Source organism: Scyliorhinus torazame, chromosome 7, assembly GCF_047496885.1.
Source record: "Scyliorhinus torazame isolate Kashiwa2021f chromosome 7, sScyTor2.1, whole genome shotgun sequence".
In the NCBI taxonomy this organism is placed as follows: Eukaryota; Metazoa; Chordata; class Chondrichthyes; order Carcharhiniformes; family Scyliorhinidae; genus Scyliorhinus; species Scyliorhinus torazame.
In genome coordinates, this window is record NC_092713.1 from 259,994,555 (window position 1) to 260,011,198 (window position 16,644).

Here is a 16,644-nt window from a genome sequence, read left to right on the forward strand (position 1 = left end):
CTCACGTAGCCGTATCTACCCCCGACGGCGCCCTCCCGCCTCGACCACCCCACCCCGTACCAGCTCCCCCTTCTCCCCAGCAGCAGCAACCCAGTTAATCCCCCCCCCCCCCCCCCCCGCTAGATCCTCTTCTAGCGTAATTGCACCCCCCATGTTGCTCCCAGAAGTCAGCAAACTCTGGCTGACCTCGGCCCCCACTGTGCGAGGCCCCCTCCTTCCTGCTTCCCTGTTCCCGCCATGGTTACCATAGCGCAGGAACAAAGCCCGCGTTTCCCACTTGGCCCCACCCCTAATGGCCGGCGCCCACAATTCCTCATCCTTCCCCCCCCCCACGACATGGGGAAGAGAGAAAAATTACAGGGTCGCAAGATTAACAACTTGAGAAATCATCCCTTCCCCACTTTTCCCCCCCCCTTCACCCCACTTTGTCCCAAACGTTCTTTTTCTGGCCCGCCTATTCCAGCTGCTCCTCCACAATAAATGTCCACGCCTCTTCTGCCGTCTCAAAGTAGTGGTGCTTCCCTTGGTGTGTGACCCACAGTCTTGTCGGTTGCAGCATTCCAAATTTGACCTTCCTTTTGTGAAGCACCGCCTTGGCCCGATTGAAACTCGCCCTCCTTCTCGCCACCTCGGCACTCCAATCTTGAAATACGGGAATCACCGCGTTCTCCCACCTACTGTTCCAAGTTTTCTTCGCCCATCTGAGGACCATCTCTCTGTCATTATATCGGAGAAATCTCACCACTATGGTTCGAGGTATTTCTCCAGCCCTCGGTCTTCGTGTCATCACTCGATAAGCTCCCTCCACCTCCAATGGGCCCGTCAGGGCCTCCGATCCCATTAACGAGTGAAGCATCGTGCTCACATATGCCCCGACGTCCGCCCCCTCCGCACCTTCAGGAAGACCAAGAATCCTTAAATTCTTCCTCCTCGCATTATTCTCCAACACCTCCAGCCTTTCCACACACCTTTTGTGTTGTGCCTCGTGCATCTCTGTCTTCACCACCAGGCCCTGTATTTCGTCTTCATTATCAGCGGCCTTTGCCTTCACGACCCGAAGCTCCTGCTCCTGGGTCTTTTGTTCCTCCTTTAGCCCTTCAATCGCCTGTAATATTGGGGCCAGCAGCTCCTTCATGGAAGGAATTTCTTCTCTGTCCCAGATTTTCAGCAAACGCTAATGAAGATGACGGGTCATCTCTTTTCCTCCAATGTTGATCTCCGGTGGGACCCTGTCCACTCCTGCAGCTTTTTCATTCTTCATCTATTTAATGGCGCCTTCGACTTCTTCCACGCTTGGTGGGAGTCCAAGATAATCTTTGATGGGAGTTGGGGAATTTCCTCAAATGCGCCCTCATCTATGGTTGTATCACAGTTTAGAAGTTCTTTAAAATGTTCTCTACGTCGAAGGCCAATGTTTTTTCTGTATGATTTAGATGAATGTGAGATCATGGAGAGTGTAACAATGCAAGTATAATGATACCCAAGATGTTTTATCGGCGCCCATCCTTACCCCGGACCAGTGTTTATAGATCATTACCATACATTACTGGGCATCTTAGAGGAGACTGAACCTGTCATCTTTGCTTCCCAAGAACGATTGTCAAAGTTCGCACCATCTGTTGCGCGGGACGCACTGACACCATCTAGAACTGTAGAAATGGAGATTACCACAGTTCGAAGCTTTCACTCTACCAGAACCTTCCACGCTGCCACATGAGGCAGTTGGCAGTGCGCATATATATCAAGAAGATAGTAAATGTTAAAATGGCAACTCCATTACCTTCTCTGTGGAAATAGCTATCAGCTGAGGCAGAGCTTTAACAAAGTGGCCCCCCCCCCCCGCACAAATGATTGACACCTCTGCTATGGATTCACTCAGGGCCCCCTTCAGGTTCCACCCCTTTGCATGCTAACCAGGCTGTGGTAACCTGGAACTGCCAGATTGACTCTGACAGGGTGCCTGGGGCAATGCCAGATTGGCATTGCCAGGGTGCCGGGGCAGCACTTAGACTGAACATTTGGTCTTTCTAGGAAGCACTCAGAACAGAAGAAACCCCGGTAGAAAGAAGTGCTTTTAGAAACCATACCAGCTCTTTCTAGGAAGCATTTCAGAACAAAGAAACAGTCTGCGGTTTGAAAAGATACTTCGGGCTGGATTCTCCGCCGGCTGGATCCACCGCTTCACGGGCAGCGCAATCACACCCGCAGATTTGTCTATGGTGTGCGGGTGCCCACAATGGGAAACCCCATTGGCCGACTGCCGGGAGGGAGGATCCCGCTGCCGACAGGACAGAGAATCCTGCCCCTTGTCTATGAGAGCAGTAGTGTGTTTGGGTAGTATTTTTAGGTAATTTCAGTCCAATTCATGCCTGCTTACACCCTTTGGACAATGCAAGGGAAGTATTTAGGTGAGTTTGTAATATAAAATAATGATAATTTCTATTTAATTATCCATTGTTACAGTGAAACGAGTTGGGCTAAGCTATTTGTTTAATTTGTAATGAAAGCAATTGTTGGAAAATGTTGTGCAATATTTTACCACATAAATGGATATATCAAATTTGAACAAAAATGCATTTATCTTGGCAGAGAAGCAAAACAACATTACAAACTCCAGTACCGAATCTGTGTTCATCCCTACCAAGAATGAGTCATCTAACTCTAAAACTAATCGACAAAGTGTGCAGAGCCTGGATTCTAGTGACATAGAGGCACCTTCAGTGAAACTGAACCGACCCAATTCTCTGTAAGTAGTGCAGCTGTTTACATTATTTGCTCCTTTCTGTAGGAGCATCTGTTGATCTATAGGGCAATAAGACTTTATCTTCTATATAATAAGAAAAATATTATTTACAGTGCTTTATATACCAGGCAAGCATTCTTTTAATAATTACACTGGCGATTCAGATTTTGTTTCAATACCCATTAAAAATCTGGAATTAAGCTTTTTTAAACATATTTTGACAAGAGTATCAACAAGAGAAAAAAAAACTCTGACTCAATGAGGTAGAAAATCACCTTGGCCGGTGGAGCAAAAAGGTTGGCAGCACTAAAGACTGCTTGTTAGATGCATGACCTAATATTCACAAAAATGGACTTCCAGTGGCGGCTATGGAGGAGTAAGTTGCTCATTTGGTGGCTCTCGATCCGGTCGGACTTTTGGACCTTTTCCCCTGACTTTTTTGTACTTTTGAGCGCTGGATCTGAAGGCATAGGCACTCAGGCACTGACTCCAGACATAGGTGTATAGAATTAAGAAGCAGAAAGAATCGCAAACAGCTGAAGAAGTGGGCAAACAAGAGCAGTGTAGAAGCTGCTGCTGAGGACAATATAGCCAATGGGTCTAGTCGGCAGAATTTGAGAATCGTTGGTCTCCCGGAGGGGGCTGAGGGAGAGGATGTGGCAGCGTATGGGGCTGAGGGAGAGGATGCCGCAGCGTATGTGGCGGGCATGTTCCAGAAGCTGTTGGGAGATGATGTCTTCCCTCGCCCGGTGGAGGTGGACAGGGCGCACAGGGCGCTGGCGAGGCAGCCACGAGCGATGGTGGTCCGGTTTCACAGGTTCCTGGACAAGGAACGGATGCTACAGTGGGCCAAGCGCACGCGGAGCTACCATTGGAATAACAGTGTCTTGCGCATCTACCAGGACCTGAGCGTGGAGGTGGCCAGAAAAAGGGCAGGCTACAGGCAAGTCAAAGAGATTCTGTTGAAGAAGCAGGTGAAGTTTGGGCTGCTGTACCCGGCACGGCTGTGGGTCACACACGAGGGACGGCACCATTACTTTGAGGAGCCCGAGGATGCGATGGACTTCGCCAAGAGAGAGGGGCTGGTGCCGAACTGAGGACTTTTTGGACTTGTGTTAAAAAGACACTGAGCGATGTTTACACGTTTTTCTGGTGCTATGTTCTTTTTTTTTCCTGGTTTTTCTTTTTCTCTCCTGTATTTGAGTTTTTGTTGGAAAAAGAGGGTAGTTAAGGTATATGGTGCTGGGGGCTTTTTGTGTTCGGATCGGGGTGGTTAGAAGTGCCTATTACTTATTCTGTTTTATTCGATTTGCACTGGCGTTGGGGTTTTCTTTGTTTCTTGTTTTGTTTGTTTCTTTTCAGAGCAATTGCTCGAGGATGGCTGGTTTGAGGAAGTGGTGTTGATGGGTGGGTGGGGGATGGGTCAGAGGGAACAATAGGCGAGAGACTTGTTGCCGCCGGAGTCGAGAGTCACCAGGCTACCTGGGTGAGCTGGTCTACGGAAGCCAGGTGGGGGGTGTGTATTTAGTTAGTTTATGGCAGGAGTTAGGTTACAGGGTGTTGTTGCTAGGGGAGGGTGGGGTGGTAGTTGTCCTGCTGACGAGGGAGGGACTTGGGTGCGGGATCATGGAGGAGGTCAGAGGTGGGGGCTGCCAGAAGGCGGGCCGGGGGAAGCGCGACATAGGGGCTGGGGGCAGCCCAAGAAAGGAGATGGCTGACCAGAGGGGGGGGGGCACGGAGCACAGTGCCCCACAACCAGGCTGATCACCTGGAACGTCAGTGGGTCATACGGGCCGCTAAAGAGGGCACATGTGTTCGCGGATCTGAGGGCGCGGAAGGCGGGCGTAATAATGCTTCAGGGGACCCATTTGAAAGTGTCGGACAGGGTCAGATTAAGGAAGGGCTGGATTAGCCAGGTCTTCCACTCGGGACTTGCCGCTAAAACCAGGGGGGTTGAGATTTTGGTCAACAAACAGGTGCAATTTGAGGCGGGCAGCACAATCTCGGATGGGGAAAGCAGATTTGTCATGGTGAGTGGCAAGCTTGAGGGGATGAGGGTAGTCTTGGTCAATGCATACGCCCCAAATTGGGACGATGTGGAATTTATTAAGAGACTGCTGGGGAAGATACCGGACCATTGACTCGCACAGGCTGATTATGGTAGGGGATATTAACACAGTCCTTGACCCCGGCCTAGACCGGTCGTGTTCAAGAACGGGTAAGATGCAGGCAATGGCAAAAGAGCTGATGGGGTTTATGGCACAAATGGAGGGGGGGGGGGGGGGGGGGGCTGATCCATGGAGGACAAGTTGGCCGACGGGTGGGAGTTTTCGTTCTATTCACATGTCCATAAGGTGTATTCCCGAATTGATTTTTTCATCATGAGCAGGGATTTGCTAGCAGGGGTGACAGACGTAGAATATTCGGCGATCGCTATTTCGGACCATGCCCCGCACTGGGTGGATCTGCAGGTCTGCAAGGAAAGTTTTCAGCGCCCTCAATGGAGGCTGGAGGTTGGTTTGTTGGCGGACGAGGCGGTGTGTGAGAGGGTGAGGAAATGTATGCAAAACTACTTGCAGGCCAATGACACAGGGGAAGTCTCAGCTGCGGTGCTTTGGGAGGCGCTGAAGGCAGTGGTGAGAGGGGAGCTGATTTAGATTAGAGCACATAGGGACAGGACGGACAGGGCAGAAATGGACCGACTGGTAAGGGAGATCTTACAGACAGACAGGAGATATGCAGAGCTACTAAGGGAACGACGAAGGCTACAGACTGAGTTTGGGGTGTTGTCCACAGGTAAGGCTGTGGAGCAGCTTAGGAAGGCGAGGGGTGCGATTTACGAGCGCGGGGAGAAAGCCAGTAACTGAGGAAGAGGGAGGAGGCCAGGGAAATAGGGAAGGTAGTCGACGGGGGGAGAATCTTGGTAGGAGATCTGGCAGGGCTGAACAAGGTGTTTAGGGACTTCTATAGTAAGCTTTACACCTCGGAACCCCCCCCCGGGGCAGGAGGGGATGAGGCGCTTTCTGGATGGACTGACCTTCCCAAAAGTGGGCAGGGGATTGGTAGACGGGTTGGGGGCCCCAATCAGGACCAAAGAAATATTGAGGGGCTTGAGGGCCTTGCAATCGGGTAAAGCCCCGGAGCCGGATGGGTATCCAATGGAGTTTTACAAAAAGTTCTCCGAGATAGTGGGGCCGGAGCTGGTTAGGGTTTTTAATGAGGCAAGAAACCGAGGGGTTTTACCCCCGACGATGTCAAAGGCCACCATCTCCCTGATATTGAAACGGGACAAAGACCCAGAGGCATGTGGGTCCTATAGGCCATTCCCTCTGCTCAACGTAGATGCTAAAATAGTGGCCAAGATCTTGGCGGCTAGGATTGAGGACTGTGTGCCAGACGTCATTATGAAAGGTCAAACCGGGTTCGTCAAGGGCAGGCAGCTGGTGGCCAACCTAAGAAGTATGCTGAATGTAATCATGATGCCCTCGGAGAGATGGAGGTAGAGGTAGTTGTGGCAATGGATGCCGAAAAGGCTTTCGACCAGGTCGAGTGGCACTATCTATGGGAGGTGCTGGGACGATTTGGGTTTGGGGAGGGCTTTATCGACTGGGCATTGCTATATAAGGAAGTGGATGGGGGATGCGGGGTCGGTTTGGGGGCGAATGGAGGCCGCTTCGTGCAGGGGCACCAGTTTGGCAGCCCTGGCCACGGCGCCCCTGCCGCTCCTGCTGGCATGGTACTCCACCAGCCCTATAGTGGTGGCGACTTTGCGGATCTGGGGCCAATGGAGAAGGCACATGGGGGGGGTGGGAGATTCGGTTTGGTCCCCAATTTGCGACAATCACCGGTTTGCCCCAGGGAATATGGACGGTGGGTTCCGAGCATGGCGGAGGGCTGGGATTGAGGATGGGGGATTTGTTCTTGGAAGGGAGCTTCCCGAGTATGAGGGCATTAGAGGAGAATTTTGGGATGTCAAGAGGGAATGAGTTCAGGTACTTGCAGGTGCGGGACTTTCTACGCAGACAGATTCCATCCTTCCCACGCCTGCCACGTAAGGGGATCCAGGACAGGGTAGTGTCCAATGGATGGGTGGGGGAGGGGAGGGTCTCGGATATATATAAGGAACTTATGGGAGCAGAGGAGACACAGACCGAGGAGCTGAAGCTTAAGTGGGAAGAGGAGCTCGGGGGTGAGATGGAAGAGGGCTTATGGGCGGAGGCGTTGAGTAGATTAAACGTGACCACAACATGCGCCAGGCTCAGCCTGATTCAATTCAAGGTCGTCCCCTGCGCTCACATGACAGTGGCCCGAATGAGCAAATTTTTCAGAGTGGAGGCCAGGTGCGCCAGATGTTCGGGAGGGCTGGCGAACCATGTCCAAATGTTTTGGGCATGCCCAAAACTCAGGGGGTACTGGCGGGGGTTCGCGGATGTTATGTCCCGGGTACTGAAAACCGAGGTGGTGATGAGTCCAGAGGTGACTATTTTTAGGGTTTTGGAGGACCCGGCGAGTCCAGGGGGAGAGAGAGGCTGACGTTTTGGCCTTTGCTTCCCTGGTAGTCCGGCGACGAATTCTGTTGGCATGGAGGGACTCAAAACCTCCGAAGTCGGAGGCTTGGCTACCGGATATGGCGAGCTTTTTCGGTCTGGAGAAAATTAAGTTTGCTTTGAGAGGGTGATTGTCAGGGTTCGCCCGGAGGTGGCAACCATTTATCAACTTCTTCACGGAAAATTAATCGTCAGTGGGGGGGGGTTAGGCTAATGTAGATTAGGGGGGTAGTTAGGCTGGTCCTTGTCGGAGGGGAGCGGGTTGTCTTGCACTATAATGATTATTTTTTGCGCACTGTTTTATATTGTTGTTGTTTATTGTGCCAAAATGTCTTAATAAAATTGTTTATCAAAAAATAATATTCGCAAAAATAACCCTCTCTAAAAAATGAGACCAAAACTGTACGTAGTACACCGGGTGTGGTCTCACCAATGCCTTATACAGTTGTAACAAGCATCCTCTACTTTATACTTTGTTCCCCTTGTAATAAAGGTCAACATTCTGCTTGCCTTTCTAATTACCTGCTGTACCTGCATGTTGATGTTTTGTGATTCATGTATGAGGACACCCATATCCCTCTACACCACAACATTTTGCAATCATTCTGACTTAAATAACATTCTGCTTTTCCATTGTTCCTGCGCAACCTCATATTTTCCCACAATATATCCATCTTTCAATTTTTTGCCCACTCAGTTAATCTATCTATATTTGTGTTTGCAGGTTATTTGCGTCCTCCTCACAATTTGTTTTCCTACCTATCTTTGTATTGTTTTATCCATGACATTAAGGAAGATATGAAAGAGGATAAGGACAATTACAGCACCTCTTACACCCAAATGCTCTTGTTAAATTTTCATCCAGTATTAAATAAACGTGAAAGAGAGCCTTGAATTGTGAGAGACCAATGTATCATGATAGGGCGCTATTCGAAATTTGAGTTCAGAAATGGGGCCCAAAAATGAAGCAGACAATTTAAAGGTTTAAACAGATTGAAGAAAATTGCTGTTAGCCCGAACTCAAAGGGATACTCCCATACCTGGCTAAGTCACATGCTCCCATTCAGACTTAAATTTGTTAGGGAATGCATAATGGGATTCACCACAGACCCATTGTATTTTTAGGACATTCCTGCATGACCAGCCATTATCCCATCAGTCGAGTCTGATGACCTAATGGTCTATCAATGGAACATAGTTGCATATGAATGGCATAGTTCTGGCCTTTTGTGTAAATGGGAATGGGCTATCAGCCAAATTACGAGAATTCAAGTTTGACGACTTCGGGAGAGAAGATTTTTTTGAAGGGCTGGTTGGAGTTTAGAAAGAGATAAATTATTTTGGGAACAAAGACAGAAGTAGATGGGCAGCCAAGAAGACAGGTCAGGAAATCTGGAAGCAGAAGGCTGTGGAGAGCAGCCAGTCAGGTCATGAAGCCTGCTAGTCTAAAGATGTAAGCAGCCATGGAACAGATCATGGAAACTTCCAGAGAGAGAGAAAGCTTTGAAAAAGGATTCTAAAAAGAGATGTCCTAACAGAAGGAAGAGTGCTTCGTAAATGAAAGTGCTGCTTTTGCTAGGAAGTGTAAGTGGAACAAGAGCTGTATTTTAATGCCACCTGTTGTTCAATAAGACCTTGTGTGTTAAAGATAAGGTGCGAAATTCTCCCCCAACGGCGCGATGTCCGCCGACTGGCACCCAAAACGGCGCCAATCAGACGGGCATCGCGCCGCCCCAAAGGTGCGGAATGCTTCGCATCTTTGGGGGCCGAGCCCCGACATTGAGGGGCTAGGCCGGCGCCGGAGGGATTTCCGCCCCGCCAGCTGGCGGAAACGGCGTTTGTTGCCCCGTCAGCTGGCGCGGAAATGACATCCCCGGACGGCGCATGCGCGGGAGTGTCAGCGGCCGCTGACAGTTTCCCGTGCATGCGCAGTGGGGAGAGTCTCTTCCGCCTCCGCCATGGTGGGGACCGTTGTGGAGGCGGAAGGGAAAGAGTGCCCCCACGGCACAGGCCCGCCCGCGGATCGGTGGGCCCCGATCGCGGGCCAGGCCACCGTGGGGGTACCCCCCGGGCGAGATCACCCCGCGCCCCCCCCAGGACCCCGGAGCCCGCCCACGCCGCTTTGTCCCGCTGGTAAATACCCACTTTAATTTACGCCGGTGGGACGGGCAATTTCTCGGCGGGACTTCGGCCCATCCGGGCCGGAGAATTGAGCGGGGGGGCCCGCCAACTGGCGCGGCCCGATTCCCGCCCCCGCCCAATCTCCGGTACCGGAGACTTCGGCAACCGGCGGGGGCGGGATTCACGGCGGCCAAAGGCCATTCTCCGACCCGCTGGGGGGTCGGAGAACGACGCCCAAGATACTGCATATAATCTGTTTGTGTTAGAACTGCAAAGTTTGAAAGTTTTAAATATTCTTTTCTTTTGTTTTAATAAAGTTTGTTTATAAAATAAGAAAGCCCAATTTCTTATATTATCATTCCCGGAACGAATCTATCTTTTCTGCACAGTCTTAAAATTTAAAAACTTTACACATTTGGTTCAGTATCTTAGCCATCATCTGAAGGGCTAACCAGGTGTCCATAACACTCTGCAAGTGCTTTATGTCCTACTCACAACTTGCTTTCCTACCTATTTTTGTATAGTTTTGTCCATGACATGAAGGAAGATGTGACAGAGGATAAGGACAGTTACAGGACCTCTCACTCCCAAATACTCTTATGTTAAACTTTCATCCAGCATTAAATAAATGCAAAAGAGAGCCTTGAATTGTAGAGACCTGTCAAGTGTGGAAGAGCAGGAGAGTATGGAGTTCAGCCAGAACAGGGGTAATTGAGGCATAAATATTAAATTTTAATTTATCTGTGTCATGGTAATTTGGTTTTATTTTACTTATTGGGGCTGTTTACCCTGAGTCACTATTGAATTGGACAAGTTTTGTTTAGTACCATACTGTTGGGTTGATTTTAGCTGGTAATTGTTGAATTAATTTGTTACATTGTTGGTGGTAATAGCTATTTTGTAGGTAGTTTTCCTCCTGCAGTTTCACTTCTGTGGAAGACAGTACAAAATTTGAATTTATTAATGAAAAATTAGTGTTTAAGTAGGGAGCAACCAAGTACGAAAGGCCTTCAGAAAGCGGTAAGAGCATTGGCTAGCCACAAAAGCTTAAATCCTCAGCAGATGCTTAGCTTTAAAGTAAAGTTGGCCTAAAATTATATTTGAAGTGTTAAAGTACTAATTCAGTTGATTGGTTTTAATACACTTTAATTGGAAAATAGCATAGGGGAACAGTTGAAGCCTGTTATGTGTAGAACCTATATGCTTTGCATCCAGGATGACCACACATGCATAAAATCTGGGACTGATTGTACTTGAGCTCATGATTTCTGAGCTTGAAAGGTTTCAGGAAAGCGCCCCGAAGATACAGCAAAGAAGTGAGGAAGGACATAAGTGACAATTCATCAGGGTCAAAACACAATAGTGTAGGGATAGGTGCTCAATTTCTGTGATGGTGACAGCCACTGTGCAAAATTGTGGTTGCCAAAGAAGTATAGAGGTAATCAGAGATTTTATAGCAGAATAGCTGGATACTTTTGGAGCTGAAACCCAGAGTTCTAAATGAATGTTGTCTCTCATCCGAAATAGTAAGAGATATCATTGGTGTAAATGATTTTGGAGAGGGAAGAGGATCTGTGGCAAACAAAGGAATGGATTTATGATTCTGTAAATTAATTGTCAGGGGTGGCGACAAAGATTAGATAACATTAACTCAGATAATACTGCTAAGAGCGCTCCTGGTGTGAGCCTCAAACAGGAATATTAAGGTAAAGGAAATAAATACATGGCTGGAGAGAAGCTGCAGATGGGAAAGTTTCAGATTCCAGGGGCAGTGGAACCTGATATAGGCCACAGCTGGTCTATACAGGGGGGATGAACATCACCTGCGCACCAGTAGAATTTATATCTTTGTTGGAGATTAACACTAGTTATTAAATTAATATGGCAAAGAAAGGTGGAAAACAAGATGAAAAAATAGAAAAGACAGAACAAAAACAGGAAAGTGACCGACAGTTTGGCAGTAAAATTAGCAGAAGTTATCTGTGAATACAAAATGTTTTGAAAACAAACTTAGAGCATTTGGAGCATTTATAACTTTGGAGGGTATGCAATGGTACTTATAACAGATGTGGCTTGGACTTGATTAGGAACTTAACATTTTCAGTTATAACATATTCAGCAGCGGTACTGTGAGGAAAAGTACAGTGGTATGAAAATGGTAGATAATTTCTATCACAGTCCTAAAGATATTCTAACGAGTTTAATTAAAATAAAACCCGACTGAGAGATGTCACAATTCTTGGCCTGAAATACAAACCAATAGAGGGGGGAAATTTGTCCAGGTCAGGAATATGGGAGAAGAGCAATACTTTTGAGTGATTTTAACAATTCCAATATAGATTAGCTTAAAAGTAATTGAGTGGTGAACACATTTTAGAATTCAGTATTCAAGACTGTTTCCCAGTCAGTGGGGGGAATTTTACGGTCTCCCTGGTCGGTTGGGGGGCAAGTAAAATAAGGTAGGTGCATAGCCCACTGCCTTCCCGCCCAACCCCATGCTGTCCATGATATTACACGGCATCTGCCAACCCAGCAGCCTTTGGGCTTATTGAGGCCTTAACTGACCAGTTAGAGGCCAGTTTGGGGCCTGATTCCACCCCCATCACAATAATACATGTGGCTGGTGGAAGTGAATGAAAGGGACTCGTCTGCTACCTCACCATCTCAGATGAAAAGGAGGAAGGAAATTGTGTGGGCAGGGGGCTCCTTTGGGTGCCTTGTGCGCAGAGGGTCATCTTTTTAAAGCCGGTTGGCTCACGACCAATGTTTCTATCGGCGGGGGCGAGCATTAACCCCCAGTCCCATAAAATTCAGCCCACACCACAGCAGCTTTGACAAAGAGTCATCCAGACTCGAAACGTTAGTATCCTTTTCTCTCCACAGATGCTGTCAGACCTGCTGAGATTGTCCAGTATTTTCTGTTTTTGTATCACCACAACGCAGTGCTTTATAAAAATATAAAAGATAAGGAAGAATTTTAAAAAATACTCGACTGGAATAACACTCAGTGATCGGAGGAGAGGTTAATTATCTGGATAGAAATGTTACCAGACTGATGGATCAGCAGTGGAAAATCTTCAAATTTAAGGTGGCTTGAATAAGTGATATTTCTCAAAGGATAGCATTGTGTAAATAAATTGATTAAAACTAAACTTTAAAAAAATAAATTTAGAGTACCCAATTCTATTTTTCCAATTAAGAGACAATTTAACGTGGCCAATTCACCTACCCTGCACATCTTTTTGGGTTGTGAAGGTGAGACCTACACAGACATGGGAAGAATGTGCAGACTCCGCACAGACAGTGATCCGGTGCCAGGATTGAACTCAGGTCCTCGGTGCCATGAGGCAGTAAGTGTTAACCACTGCATCACCGTACCACCCCTGATTAGAACTAAACTAAACTTAAATACGAGCCAAGATCAAACTAGACCTCATAATATTAAAGAAAAGGAGTATGATGAGGAGGAACGGGAGATTGGAGGGGGTGTAACTGAGCATCAGAAAAAGACTAGCATGTAATGTAGAAAGAAATTGGACTAATAAGCACATTAGTAATAAAAAAGATGCTGAGAAATGCACCATTGACCAAATTCTGAAATAAAAACAGAAAATTCTGGAAATTCTCAGGAGGTCAGGCAGTATTTGTGGAGAGTGAAACAGATTTAACATTTCCGGACAATGACCTGAGACCAGTTCTGACAAAGGTCATCGACCTGAAACTTCTACTCTGTTCCTTTCTCCACAATTGCTGCCTGACCTGCTGAGTATTTCCAGCATCCACAGTATTTTGAAAGCGGATGAAAGTTTGACTGGTTCACTTTTCATTTTTGCATCTGTAAGTGATAGTAGAAGTAAGAATATTGGTGTATTGGAGAAGGACATGGAGAAATTAATTTCTGGAAACAATGAGCAAGGATTAATCAGTTGAGCCCTCATAGCATTTTTCAATCCTCCAATGTGTGAATTCTGCTGGGGAACTGCCAATGTTATACTTAAAATAGGTGGAAAACAGTGAATCTGAAACAGTAGACCAGACAATCTGATGTCAGTTGTGGGTATATTATTAGCATCCATAATTTGAGATTGGATGAGTGATCTTAAAACACAAGCAGTGATCAAGAGCATGTATTTGGGACTTCCGGTTGCGGCTATGCGGAGCTAAGCCGCACATTCGGCGGCTCCCGCTAAAACAGACTTTTGGGCTCTCCAGAGGAGCCCCAACGGCAATTTTTCAACGACTTCCAGTGTGGGAAGGTGATAGCAAGGTTCCCCCCCCCCCCCCCCCCCCCCCGCCCCCCCCCCCCCCCCCCCCCATAGTATATGGATTGGACCAGGAGCGGAGCGGTCAAAAAAGCGTTTTTGGAGCAGCGAAAAGTGCGAGGGAGAAAAAACAAGATGGCGGCGGGCGGAGATCAAGCGGCATGGGGGCCGGAGCAGCAGGAGTTTCTCAAGCGCTGCTTTGAGGAGCTGAAAAAAGAGGCGCTGACGCCAATGCTGACGGCGATCGAGGGGTTAGTGGAGTCCCAGAAAGCCCAAGGGGCGGCGATCATGGCGGTGCGAAAAAGCCACGGAGAATGAGGATGAGATCTTGGGCCTGGCGGTGAAGATGGAGGCACACGAGGCGCTGCACAAGAGGTAGGCGGAAAGATTCGAGGACCTGGAGAACAGGTCGAGGAGGAAGAATCTTCGGATTCTGGGTCTCCCTGAAGGAGTGGAGGGGGCCGATGCTGGGGCATATGTGAGCACGATGCTCAATTCGCTGATGGGTGCGGGGGTCTCTACGTGTCCCCTGGAGCTAGAAGGGGCTCTTAGGGTCCTGGCGAGGAGACCCAAGGCCAACTAGCCACCAAGGACGGTAGTGGTGAGGTTTCACCGTTTCGTGGACAGAGAGTGTGTCTTGAGATGGGCCAAGAAAGAGCGGAGCAGCAGGTGGGAGAATAGGGAGATCCAAATCTATCAGGACTGGAGTGCAGAGGTGGCAAAGAAGAGAGCTGGTTTTAATCAGGCCAAGGCGGTGCTCCATCGGAAGGAGTTGAGGTTCGGAATGCTGCAGCCAGCGCGACTGTGGGTCACATTTCAGGATCGACATCACTAGTTCGAAATGCCTGAGGAGGCTTGGACCTTTATACAAACTGAAAAGTTGGACTCAAACTGAAGGTTTGTGGTTGTGGGGGGGATGTCGGTTGTATACAGGGTTTTAACTATGCGTAGGGAATGTTCCACGGGTTGGGTAATGGATGGGGATGGGGGAAGAGATCTGATGGGGAGACTGTGAGAGAGTTTGGGCGCCGGTGCTGGAGGGAGGGGAGTCCCGGGGATGGGGGAATTGGGATAAGGCCGCAACAGGAGCGGCGCCAGAGGGGGCGGGGCCGGCTCAGGAAAGCGCGGGCTTTTTCCTGCGCTAGGGAAGGACGGACGGACGGGGGGGGGGGGCGGGGTGGAGGAGCGCACACTGATTGCTGGGGAGGGGGGATTCCCACACGGGGGGGGGGGGGGGGTCAATGGGACAGCGGGGGAGGCCGGGGTCAGCAGGAGTCAGCTGACTTACGGGAGTGTTATGGGGGAGCAAAAGAGCTAGATACGGATCTAGCGGGGGGAGGGGGGGGAAATAGGGTTGCTGCTGCATTGGCCGATGGGGAACTGGAAACCGAGGAGGTGGTTGGGGCGGGGAGCCCCCGTCTGGGGGACTGGAGAGTGTGGGAGACGCGGGTACGGGACTGGCCTAGAAAAGGAGATGGCTAGTCGGCAGGGGGGGGGGGGGGAAATATCAGGCTGATAACTTGCAATGTGAGGGGCCTGAATGGGCCGGTTAAGAGGGCCCGAGTGTTCGCGCACTTAAAGGGACTGAAGGCAGACGTGGTCATGCTTCAGGAGACACATTTGAAGGTGGCAGACCAGGTCAGGTTAAGAAAGGGATGGGTAGGACAGGTATTCCATTCGGGGCTGGATGCGAAGAACAGAGGGGTGGCAATACTGGTGGGGAAGCGGGTGTCGTTTGAGGCCAAGAATATTGTAGTGGACAATGGAGGTCGATACGTGATGGTGAGCGGTAGGTTGCAGGGGGCATGGGTGGTATTGGTAAACGTATACGCCCCGAACTGGGATGATGCTGGATATATGAAGCGCATGTTGGGGTGGATTTCGGATCTGGAGGCAGGAAGCTTGATAATGGGCGGGGATTTCAACACTGTGTTGGACGCAGCATTAGATTGCTCCAGATCTAGGACGGGGAAGAGGCCGGCTGCGGCCAAGGTGCTTAGGGGGTTTATGGACCAGATGGGGGGAGTAGATCCGTGGAGATTTGCTAGGCCCCTGGCCAGGGAATTTTCTTTTTTTTCTCACGTGCACAGAGCCCACTCCCGGATAGATTTTTTTGTTTTGAGTAGGACGCTGATCCCGAAAGTGGAGGGAACGGAGTACTCGGCCATCGCTATCTCAGACCATGCCCCGCACTGGGTGGAGCTGGAGTTAGGAGAGGAGAGGGACCAACGCCCGCTGTGGCGTCTGGATGTGGGATTACTGGCGGATGAGGAGGTGTGCGGGGGTGCATTGAAAGGTATTTGGAGGCCAACGACAACGGGGAGGTGCAGGTGGGGGTAGTATGGGAGGCGCTGAAGGCGGTGGTCAGGGGAGAGTTCATCTCCATCAGGGCTCACAGGGAGAAGCGAGAGGGCAGGGAAAGGGAGAGGTTAGTGGGGGAGATCCTAAGGGTAGACAGGAGATATGCAGAGGCCCCCGAGGAGGGCCTACTTGGGGAGCGGCAAGGTCTCCAGACGGAATTCGACCTGTTGACCACAGGGAAGGCAGAGGCACAGTGGAGGAAAGCACAGGGGGCGACGTACGAGTATGGGGAGAAGGCGAGCCGGATGCTGGCATATCAGCTCCGTAAGAGGATGGCAGCGAGGGAGATAGGTGGAGTTAAGGATAGCAGGGTAACTACGGTGCGGAGTATGGTGAAAGTAAATGAGGCATTTAAGCACTTTTATGAGGAACTGTACAGATCTCAGCCCCAGCGGGGGAAGAGGGGATGCGACTATTTCTAGATCAACTGAGGTTCCCGAGGGTGGAGGAGCAGGAGGTGGCATGTTTGGGGGCGCCAATTGGGCTGGAGGAGCTGGTTAAAGGACTGGGGAGCATGCAGGCGGGGAAGGCCCCGGGGCCAGATGGGTTCCCGGTTGAGTTTTACAGGAAGTATGCGGATCTGTTAGCCCCGTTGCTAATGAGGACTTTC

General features: G+C 49.6%; 1 protein-coding gene across 2 annotated transcripts in view; it reads left to right on the forward strand.

The window, feature by feature from the left end:
• Nucleotides 1-16,644, forward strand: part of LOC140426992 (rho GTPase-activating protein 26-like) — a 315,317-nt gene that overhangs the window by 233,280 nt on the left and 65,393 nt on the right. For both annotated transcript variants that reach the window (XM_072512347.1, XM_072512348.1), the window contains exon 20: nt 2,590-2,746. In XM_072512347.1, coding sequence (XP_072368448.1) covers nt 2,590-2,746 — 157 coding nt within the window. The remainder of the gene's footprint in view (nt 1-2,589; nt 2,747-16,644) is intronic.